The 11,858-nt window shown below is 46.4% G+C and overlaps 1 protein-coding gene across 1 annotated transcript in view; it reads left to right on the forward strand.

Annotated features, from left to right (window-relative positions):
- Window positions 1-11,858, forward strand: part of TMEM86A (transmembrane protein 86A) — a 28,738-nt gene that overhangs the window by 9,814 nt on the left and 7,066 nt on the right. The window contains exon 2 of the mRNA XM_035539967.1: window positions 7,372-7,636. Within this exon, the coding sequence (XP_035395860.1) occupies window positions 7,372-7,636 (265 nt within the window). The remainder of the gene's footprint in view (window positions 1-7,371; window positions 7,637-11,858) is intronic.

The raw sequence follows: 11,858 nt of genomic DNA on the forward strand, positions 1-11,858 counted from the left end.
GCTGACAGGTTTTCATCCCCCCCCCATGGTTAATCTGGAGATTAGGCTGAATTTTGACCTGGCTGCAAGTCAGGCAGGATTTCGGCTTGGAAACAAAACTTTTTGTTGTGGTTCTCATTTCTGCATGCAGCTGTGTAGGGGGTGCCCTTTTTAGATGCCAGTTTGATTAATCTTCAGCCGCTGCCTGCTCCCCTGTGTCTCCACCAAAGGGTGCTTTTCTGATGCCAAGAACTCGTGCGGCAATATATCTGAGCTCACCACCCAAGGACTGCAAGGGCCCGTGCCAAAATTTTAATTGTATTTTTATGGCAAGTAGCCATAGCTCTCTCTTAAAGAAAGAAAAAGAAGAAAGAAAAAGAAGACAAGTATTTCTAGCTCTTGACTATTTCGGTCCACTGGAGCAAAGCTGGGAAATATGGCTGGAGCTTACTTTGCTTAAAGGGGGGGTGATGCAGTTGAGCCATGGGGAGGCTCAACTCCCCATGTGCTGAGGCTGCTGTGGTGCAGGGAGGGAGGAGAAAAGCCAACAAAGTTGGTTTGCAGGAGGAGCTGAAGAGACTCCTTTCCCCTGGGCTGCAGTAGCTGCCTGGGGCCCATTGCCCTGGCACAAGTGGCTGAGCAGGGAGGATTGTCCCTCTGCAGGTGTGAAGCGTTCAGGCCAAGCCCTGTTACTTCTGGCTTGTGCTGAACGATGGAGGCTCTCCTGGCAGATGAATCCAGGTGTTTTGACTGCTCTCAAACAGGTCTGGCTGGACAGCCGAGCACGAGGCGAGTTTCACTGCACCACCCTTGTCAGAGAAGCGGAGGCCCTGAGTGCTGAGGAGTGCCAGCAGCTGCAAGAAAAGGCTGCAAGAAAACGCCGCAAGGCCTGGCCAGGCTCGGGGAATGGCATAAGCCTGATGCAGCCAAACAGCCCATTATCAGCACTCTCCCAAAGGCGAATCGTGTACCTTCCTCTGCTGGGTGATTTATTAGGTGTTATAAAAGTCAATTTTAGATGCAGCCTCTACGGCCTTGTCTCCACCTGCAGGGAGGAGCGTTCATCTATCACCCTGAATTTCCTGCAGCAAGTGGAGCCTGTTCAAGAGCCATCTGCCTTGGATGCTTGACTCATGACACCTCCAACACAAGCATAAGCCCTCTTATTAATACCCACTTGCACAAATATGTTGCACTAACACAGTATTTCAGGTAGGTAGATTGGCTGGTTCAGTGACTCTTTGCCACCCTCTGTAAACAAATGCTTTTTCTCAGAATTTTATTCAGGAGCAACTTGGGACATGTATGAGCCAGTGCATTTCTTAACGAAAGGTAAGCGACTCTTCCCAGGAGCAGGTTTGCTCCTCCAGGGGAGCAGAGGTGGAGGCAAAGCACTGCGCACTCACCTTCTCAGGGCTGTCCCAGCCAGCCCTCCTATCTAAACAACCCTGCGGAGTAAAAAGGGATGGCTGGCCGGCTCCTTTCCATCTCATCTGTCTCTTTCCAACCCAAACCAGTCTATGATTGCATGGTTCTGTGTTGCACCATCTGAGCAAGGGTGGGAGCACCCGGAGGATGGTGGCCTTGCAGTCAGCTCACGGGTTTGTGGCCAGGAGTTGCCCAGCATGGCTGCGTTTCTCCATGGTTTAGCAAAAGCTGATGAGGTGTTGAGACCTGGGGAAAATTGGCTGCCTCTGGCTAGGATCTGTGCACACACGGGCTTCTCTCCTTAAGGCCTACCCTTTTTGGATAAGCACAAAGTCAGGCTTTCCCAGCTGCTCCGCAGAGGAGCCTGTTGCAGGTACATATTCTGTGTCCTAATTGTGGTCCAGCCCCAGGCCGAAGCAGCGCCCTCTGTGACTCAGACTGCACAGAGGACTGGCAGTGCCTTGCAAAGAGCCACATTTGCTGGGGAATGAGAAAATGAGCCAAATGCCATCACAGTGGCATCATAGTACACAGCACCAAAGCCACATAAATGCTTACTGACACACAGTGGGGTAGGGGCTGTTGTCATAGTAAGGCAGAACCAAGGCAGGATCCATGACGGACAATGCCAAAAGCCAGGAGAAGCGGCTCAGGCCTGGATACACAGTACTCAGCCAGCCAAGGCCAATGGGAGGGATGGGTGGAGGACAACAGCCCAGCTTTTTTTGGCCAGCGTGCATGGTCGTGCTCAAGTGTTGCTCGGTGAAATAACTGGGGTATTATTTTTCAAACACTTTTCCTGGAAAGCAGCATTTTACAGCCCAGTGGGTGTGAGCCATAGCTCCATAGTGAGCTGGCGCACAGCTCTCGGGTGGCAGAGGTTGTACGCTCATTATCTGCGTGGGCTGATTTAGGGGGCTTGCAAAGAGAAGAACATACTCCACATTGTTTCCTGGGGCCAACGTGAGACTTCCGAAAGGTGCACTTTGTCCAGCTTTAGCATTTCAAAGCAACAAGCTTCTGATACTTTTCTATACCTTAAGAGTAAGATGCCTCTCTCCCTGTGACAGCTGGATTTTCTTCATCCTATCTCAAGTCCACTGCTTCTTGTTATGCCCCTTTGTGATTTGGTGCATAGAGAAGCTTGTCATCTCCTTCGGAGCGACTCTGTCGAAAGCACACGTTTGTTCAGGAATGAACCCACTTGTGATGTAGATACAGAAAACTGGCTCCGAAATGTGAAAGAAAATCAGGGTTGTGGCTTACATGTATAGATGTACCTCTGTGGATGCAGCCTGTTCTTGGATGGAGGAGCTAGTTGTAAATTTCTGGCTTGTTTACATGCCTGCAGCAGTCAGCACAGGCTGGCTGTACTGCTGAGGAGCAGCATAGATGGTCCCCAGGTCGCACATCATCATGAATATTGGTTTATACAGATGTGAATCATTAGCATCTCCCAGTGCATAGCAGAGAGCTGTGAGAAGAGACCTCCCAGCAGGGATCCCCGGGCTCTCGGCGAGTCATCAATAACTAATTTGCAGATATTGCTTGGGGGCTGTATCTATACATATATATACGTCCTGTATATATTTTGCACATTGGGAACTTTTCCCCTGTCTTTATTACCCAGCATCACTTCTTCAGGTCTGCCACTTCTCCTGTAGCTGTATTTCCTCATCAGCCAGCCTCACCTCTCAAGAAGTCTTACACCAATACCAAACCACAGCATGGTTACAGTACCTGTGTGATAGCATCACCTGTCATGCTGAACAACAGCAACAAGGAAATGAGCAATATTACAAAGGAAATGAGCAATATTACAAACTGGAGCAGAGTAAGAACGGACAAAACAAAAAGGAATATTGTACAGCTATGCATCCCTAGCAGGGAGCTGGATATCCAAGCCCAAACCTCCAGAGAGCTGTGTGTGCCAGTGCCAGGTTCCGTTTAAAGATTATGGGTGTACATCTCTTGGTGAGAGCCCGGACACAACTTCCTCAGAGTCTGCCTTAGCTGTGGAGGGTTTTGTTGGACTTGGTTGGATGCAGATAATTTATAAATGGTAGTTTGACAGTAATTTCACTACTACTGGCATAGTGGCTTTACAGCAATTTAAACTATTTTTTAAAGACTCTAAATAACTTGGTAATCATAGGAGTTGAGAAATTGCCCTGAATTATGCTCAGTTCAAAAATTCAAAACTTGTAAACATTGTTTTGTCATTGTATTCAAGATGTTTTCCGGACTGCATGTCAGCCGAGAGTAAATTAGCAGTAGAAGAAAACAAGTAAGAAAAATGCAATAGCATTTGTGACAAAATGGTGAAACCCAGCTTAAAGCCATAAAAATCGCATACATTAACAAAAAGGACCTTGTCACCTGCAGCAAGTACTTCATTTTCCAACACCACAGCACAGCCACATCTCAAGTTCTGTCTCTGAGACTCACATGCAAAGGAGATGGGTGGTTTGATGCAATTTACCCACCCAGCCAAGCAACAGTGTTCTCTTCCCTGAGGTACAGGCAAGTCCAGTCATGGATTATGTGCTTGGCTTTCCTCAAGCCACAGCCTCCACTCATGTTGGTACATGGCCTCCCAATACTAGCTGTGACTTGTCCTCCAGATGGCAAGTTGTCCCATCCCCTCTTCCTAGGTTCCAGCCACATGTCCGAACAGAGGGAAACCCCCCAGCCTCACCCTTCAGTCACCTCAGCATTTCTTGGAAGATTTCTCCCAAATACCTCCAGCACCACACCATCCCAGCAGGATGTGCTGCCTGGACCTCAGCCACGTGGGGACCTCCATCTCTGCAAATGGTGTCCCTCGTGGGCACTTATGTTGGTCACAGCCAGCACAGGGGCTCCCCTGAGCCGCAGTGGTCAGTAATAGGCAAGGGCATGTTTTGAAATAACATAATTTGAATTATACTCGTAGAAGTTGTAAAGGAATAAAGTGTTAATGCTGAGAAGCCTGCAGCCCTTCTAGGTCTATCAGGTTATTCTTATGTGAGGACTCTAACTCCCTAAATTCCAGAGTTAGGAGTGAGTAACTGAGACCGGAATCTGACCCTTATGCATGAAAAATTCCTTAATTGTTACTAGAGTGGAAATAATACAAACCATTATTTTAAAATAATGCTGGTTGGGCTTGGAAAATTCACATTCAGATAGTAGGAAATTATAATTTCAAGGTTACCAAGCAAACATAATCTTTCTGCACAAGTGCATATCTTACATTCAGTAAGGCAAGGTTCCTGGGGAAAATGACAAATGTAATTAAAACCTGTCTCATCATGCATGTGCACAGGGGAGGGCAAGCTGTGACTGTAATGGTAACATCCTAGCAGGTGTTTTTATTTTAATATGGGGTATTAAATGAAACTTCCTGTGTTTATTAACCCAAATACTCTCCCGTATGCTTCCAACAGTGCCTCTGTCCTTTGCCAACAAAGCTGAACTTGAATGGTGTCTTTCAGCATAGACCTCTGTCTTCAGGGATACAAAGTTACCTACCTTACCTAACACTGTTACGGGAACCCGGAGCACTGTTGAAGCTGCAAATTCTTTTTCTCTTTCTCTTTGGAAGTTAGTCTTCCTGACTGGAGATCACAGGCTCGTTCTGGTGTAGCAGGGATGCTCCACGGCCGGTGGGGTAGGGGAGATCCTGCCAGAAGTGCTGTCATCTGCAACTGCAAGAGGATGAATGTGATCAACTACATTTTTAACAAAGATTTCACAGGAGGGGAGGGGCAGAGCTGGAGCCAGGCCCCAGCTGTTGAGGTGGCTGGGGACCATCTCAGTCACTTTGGAAAGGAAGGGTGCTGGGTCTGAAGGAGGAGGAGGTTTGTCTCCACTCTTCCCCCTGTGTTACTTGATAGTTCCCAAGCACACTCAGTGCTTTGAGACTACATGGGCTTTCATGACTTTTACTTCAAGTTCATTTGGTATTTGCTGGCAGAATTCTCCCAAGAAACGCAGACAAGAGGTGGTAAATGGTGATTAATCTGGACAACCTAAGTAGAGGACTCACGATGGGCTCCCTGTGTAATACAGGAAAGTTAACGGCTTTCTGATGTCCTTCTGTGAGTGAATTGTGTAGCCTGGTTGTTTAATGGAGTGTTTAAAAATTGTGTTGGCAATAGCCTATGAATAATGTATACAGGAATAATGAAATACCTTGCTGCTAAGAAACTGCTGATATGCTGGGGAACTTTCCATCAGATGTGAGAACAATTTTGAAAGCACTATCTTCTCAGGATGCCCTTTATTTATGGTCTTGCTGCTTCAGAGATCACGTTCCCTTTTTAGACACTGCATGTGAAGATGCCCTCCACTGCCTCTGCCTCTGCCTTCCAGCTTCCTCCAATTCCTTTCACTTATGTGTGTAAAACCTGCTGAATTTTGATGAGTTTAGGCTTTATTAACTAAGCACTGTAAGCATGGAGTCATTTGCTGTAGAGCCTCTAGCCATTCCAGGTGTCTGCACCAAAATACACTGCATCAGAGGAAGATGGACGCTGTTTTTGTGTCATGGCAATGGAGTCCCACAAAACAGGAAGCAGAAATAGGGCCAAGTGATTTGGGAAAAAAGGCCAACAGTTCTTTTTCAGGTTTCTGGAGCATGGAGTCCTTGCATAAGATAAGCAACCATAGCATGGATATTCAGATTGTGATGGGCTCTGCAGTGTGAACCCAGCTCTGATGCCTCTAAATTTTCCCCATGACTTCTTGCAGTGTATGAGGCCTCTGTGTTTTGGCCACGAGTAGTAGGATGTCATGATACTAAGGGATGAAATCTTGCTCGATCAAAGAAATGATAAGATTGAGAGTGAACCCCCGCAGCAGGCTGTGCACTCCGGATTTTGCACTGCCTTAGCTGCAGGAGGAAGCAGGCATCCTAAAACATCCCTGGACACAGCTCATCAACACTGCAGGTGCATCAGGCATTCAGTCTCTTCCTTTGCTCCTTTTTTTTAGCCCTCAGCTGCTTTCCAGAAGAAAATAAAATAGGAGTTTCGTTTCTCATGTGGGGTTTTCCCCACTGGCACTGAAAGGCAGAAGCAGCACAGCAGGGCAGGTGAACATGGTATATATCTTAGGACTGTCCAGAGTGCTCCCAGCTGAGCGTCTGGTGAGAGCACACCCAGCTTGCAGAGTCTGTAGCTGTCTTCTCTGTCTCTGTTGTGTCTTTGTTGTGAACAGCCCAGTGCTCACGCTGCATTCTTCTGTCTGTATTTACACAATAGACCCCTGAGTCAAAGCATTTCCTGCAATATGGACAGTGTATTATTAGCGTAATGCTAGAACAAAGCAACATGTGATTCATGTTGTTAGTAGTCAGCTGAGGAAGTGATATCCCCACCTTGGAGGCTGATGTGATGGGCTTTGAAGTCATAGTGGTGATGCTGACAGCAAGCTCCAGGCATGAGCCTACAGGGCAGGAAAGAGAACGGGTTAGAAGAGAGGTTGTATCCCCAAGGTGATCTGCAACTGGCTAAGCAAGAGGATACACCAAGCCAGGAGGGATTATTAGCACTTTCGTTGGCTTGTTTGCTGCTGGGACACTCCTGGGGAGTGCAGTATTTCCCCAGCTACAGGAAAGGAGGTGTACAAAAGGGGTTAGTCTAAATACAAGAAAGGTACAAAGACCATCAGTGAGGTTTGACTAATGGCCTAAATGTTTTCAGTAGAATAAATAAATAGAAGAGGTATCTAAAATTCTCTCCATCTCTACCACACAAAACCCATCCTGGCAGCCAAGAAGTGTTTTCAGAAGTTCACAAAGGTCTAGGTTGAAGATCTTAGTCAAGTTCAAGCAGCCTTTTTCTGGGATAGAAATGCTGCTAGCTGACAGTATACAAAGAAGAGAAGCTTTCAAAAGGAAGGAGACAGTCTGTTTGTAGTTTATTCCACTGATGCTTCTGATGGTCCTATTAATTTCTTTTTTTTTTTTTTCCCTTTTAGGTGAAGAGTGAAGGCCCCAAACTGGTGCCCTTCTTCAAAGCGACTTGTGTCTATTTTGTCCTCTGGCTGCCAACTTCCAGCCCCTCCTGGTTCAGTGCCCTAATCAAATGTCTGCCCATTTTCTGCCTATGGGTTTTCCTTCTGGCTCATGGAATTAACTTCTTAGTGGCACACCGGAGTGCCAGCCGCATCCTAGCAGGACTGATATTCTCGGCAGTGGGAGATGCCTTTCTCATCTGGCAGGAGCAGGGCTACTTCATTCATGGTGAGTGCAGTGTGAGTCTTAAAGGGATGCCACAGTGCTTGGCTGTTACTCTCTTTATTTAGTAATGAGTTGCTGGCCATGTGTTTTGTTTATTCATGTACAGCTTAAGTGCCTGGTAGTGTGAGGCACTCATCCCTAGACTAAAATCCATTGCAGTTAGAGGAGTCACATCATGGATGAATCTCTCGAGCTTATCTGGAGGTGCCCTGGAGTCATAGAGGTAATTGGCGCAGGTTTGATTCCTTGGCACATGCTCATAGCGTCTCAGCTGGCGGGAGCTGGGAAAGTGGCATGAGCAGAATGTCCGGGGAAGAGTCAAAAACTTACGGCACTCAGCAGCTGCCATGGAGCTACAGGAAGTATTTACCTGCTGTCCCTCTGCAGTGAGATCTGTCAGCCCTTCTCTATAAGGATGCAGAAATAAGATGCATGGTGCAAAGATCTTCAGTGGAGAACAGATAAAAGGTCCTTAAATTTTAAAAGACAAGCCTGTAGCTTGCTGGGGGTGTTTAAGTGAATGTTAGGAACCAAAGCATCAGAAATTGTGTCCTACTTGCAGGTTCATCAGCATGAATCACGCAGCCTGTTGTAAAAATATGGGAGCTGGTTTTGCAAGACATGTAAATGGTGGGGAATTGAGGGCAAACCTTACCACAACACCCTGTCATCTCTACAGAAAGACCCACATCTCTCAGAGCAAAACAGGCTTGTTTTATTTCACTTGTTTGCAGACTAGAACATAATGATTTAGATTAATGATTTAAAGCCACACTGAGCCTGCCTGCAGCAACACTCCCCGTGGCCTTGGACTGTCACAAGAAATCAGCAGCAGTTGAGTCCTTCACTTAACTGCACTGGTGGGGTTTGTGAAGTCAACTTCACCAGCAGGGATCTTATTTAACATCCAAATGTGACTGTCCCATTGGAAAATGTGATGAGACGGGGCAAGTTTTCTGACTTCTGCTGCTGTCAGCTCTGAAAGTCAAAGGCTTATTTTTTACCCCTTTTATGAGGTCAGTATTTAGTTTTATTCTGGGATTCCCACAAGCTTTGCTTTCTTTATGAGAGAAAAGTATGTGAAATGCCAGATATGAAATGCCAAAAGCTTTGAATCTGGTTTTAATCCTGCTTCCCAGGGGTTTATCCAGATCTATTTAAAAGTTCATGTAAAAACTATTCCTGATTTTGTTGGACTGTAGATTAGGCCCTGAGGACTGGATCCATTTGGCTGAACTTTGGCCATGTTGCTGAGAAGCTCCATCCATCTCTCGGGGCACGGTCCCATCTGTGCTGAGGGTGTTGGCATTCCCACCAATGGGTCTCCTCCTAACAGGGGTGCCTGGCTCAGCACAAGTCACCTTGGCCCAACTGCCCATGCTTCTGTTTTGCCTTCTGGACTTGCTTCTTGAGCTGTGGCTTGGAAAACATTCAAGACCCAAATCTCACCATGACTGTTTTTGTACAAAGGCTGTGCAGAGGTTCCCCGTTCCCATAGCTGGGATTTCTCTGATTCCCCTCTCTGATTTAATGCTAGAGGAAGGTTGACCTGTCACAGCAATTCAGTGTCTAGTTAAAGTGTTTTAATCTGCAAATAAGCTGGATTTTTTACCCCAGTTTCACAACTTAGATGCATCGCTTTGTGGGTTTTGATCCATGTTTGTTCTTGATTTAACGAGAATGTTTGTTTAGCTCTCTTAGACCATTTAGAAAATTTCTGCCTTGATTCTAGCTGTCTCCTGTCTGCCTCTTCTGTCCTAATCTGAGCTACTGCCTTCTGTATTGAAGCGATAACATTTGTGTTTCAGCTGTCAGCAGATAAAGTGTACCACCCAACTTACTCTGTCACCTTTCCTGCAAAATGTATTTTCTCCGATTTAAAATACAGCAGGCTGCTGTTGTTGACAACTGACGACACTGAAACTTTTGACATTATCCTTTGTGGGAATTTCAAATTTCAGGGGAATAAGAGGAATTATTAGACAAAAATGTACTTCTATGGCTTTCAGGCAGAAAAAAGGGTTGGGAACTGGGCTGAGATGAATAGCTTTCGAGACAATGAGTTTATAAAAGGACATTTGTTCATTATTTTATAGGGAAGTGAGAGCCTGGGAACTTACTCCTGGCACACTTGACTTCTTTCATTTTTGCTGTTTCAATCCACTAATAACAAGCTATTTTCTGACTAGTGCCTTACTTGATTTAGAAGACAGTTTACAGCGTGAACATCCACATCCTTTAATAGCAGACGCTTAGAAACAATTTATGCATTTGGTGAAGAAGACGGGGACCAACAGAAAGGACTCATTGCCAGTGTGAGGGGAACTCAAGAAGCAGTGAGGGGGAAGGAAACCTGGGCTCTCTGATTCCATCTAGGTAGCCCAGAATAAAGCAGAGAGGAGAAGGAAGCAGACAGAGGGAAAAGGCTGATCTGTCTGGTGTGGTCAGAGGGCTGAGCCAAAGGCTGAGAAATGCAAGAGAAATGCACCCCCCTCCCTGTACAGCTGACACAGGTTTCCCCAGTTTCTGGCTTGATTTGCGGATGTCGATTGAGCAAACCTGAGAGCTGACTTGTTTGTGGCCAGCCTCACCATGTATCACAAAACCCCTCCTACCTTTCTGGGCTTCTGCTTGGCTGCTGCATCCTGTCTTCCTCTCCTCCCCCTCGCTGCCAGCTGCCTGCATGAAGGACAACACATTCTTCAGTTCCCATCCCAGCACTCTCCACATAATGCCATTGAAGGAAAAATCACTCCTCACTGCTAGGGCGAAGTAACCTTCCCCTCCTTACCACCCCCATGGCTCTAACCTTTCCTGCACTATAAACAGCTCGTCCTAAATCCCTCCTTGTTTTCTCTCAGTGCTATGCTCATGATGTGTAACAGCTCTGCAAAACATCACCTTCTCATTGCCCTTCTTTGCACTTCCTTCACACTGTCCGTGTTCTCACCTTGCAGACCAGACCCCACAACTAGCCCTCTCCCTCTGGTGGGTTCCCCTCTTGTTCCACTGTGGCTGAGCTTCCATCAGACATCTGGTCCTTCCTGAAGGCTGGGAGACACTTCCCCTTCAAGCTGCCTCAGCAAGCATTAGGATGAAGAGATGTCTGCCAGCGGCAGGTTTTAGCGGCTGCCCTTTATACCACAGCATTGTGCTTTAAACGTAAACAAGCATCCTGCTGGAGAACTCAGTTTCCCAGATCCTTTTATCTGTTTCATGGTTTAGAGCTACATGAAAACATCCAGCCACTCTAATAACCTTGCCCAGATGAAGTGGAACAGCCTTTAGCTGTGCCACACGTGGGCTTGGGAACCAGAGGAGCTGGACTCAGTTTGGGGCCTACTACGTACAACTGGCAAGACAAGTAGTAGTCAGCAGCTGTACCGACACATGGTGACAGTTTTTGTTAAATGGATTAGTAGAGAGTGAATAACACATGGGCCGTACCTTCCAGTAACCACATCTGGGATTTCTCAGGGGTGCTGCACTTCAAAGAGAAGCTGGCATTTTATATTCACTGATTGTTTCCAGCTAAGGTTCCTCTGAATCTTACAAATAGCCATAACATTGTTGGCAGATCACATTGGTATAAGTCCCTGAAATATGTCAGCTGCTCCTTTCCAGCTTAGGTTTCTCCTAGCTATGGGCAGAGATGGAGTAAAAGCCAGATTTAGTCCCTGAGTGCCTTGCCTTTGGGTTTGTGACTAAATACGGTCAGATTTTGTGTCTGAATTCAGAGGGATCACTATCTTCTCACGTTTTGTTCTGATACTGCTCTGATTCCAGCCTTCCTGTTCCACACGTGACCTAGGAGTGAAATGCTTCAGATGACAGATATTTAGAGGGGATGATCTTTGCTCTGCCTTGCTCCCACTCTTCCATCCAAAGCAGGGAGGAGAAACATGTGAAAAGCAACCAGCTTTTCTTCTGCAACAGCTTGGTTCACCTGGCCTCTTGGCAAAAATGGCTTGAACCACAACAGTCATACTCAGCTGCAGCTGTAGATGCACTGAGGTATTTTCTTAGGGCAGAAGCCTGATACTAAGGCTGATCTCCTATGCACAGATTTTTATATTAAAATGGTCCCAAGTGTTCAGTGGGGTTCCTGCTGAAATCAAATAAAGGTTGTAGCACAGGAAGGACATTATGCCTGTAGTTGTTGCTGTATATTTCACATCCAATATAGCCACGTTTTCTTTTGCTACTGACTGCCAATCACTGATGA

This window comes from Cygnus atratus, chromosome 5 (genome assembly GCF_013377495.2).
Source record: "Cygnus atratus isolate AKBS03 ecotype Queensland, Australia chromosome 5, CAtr_DNAZoo_HiC_assembly, whole genome shotgun sequence".
NCBI classification, from domain to species: Eukaryota; Metazoa; Chordata; class Aves; order Anseriformes; family Anatidae; genus Cygnus; species Cygnus atratus.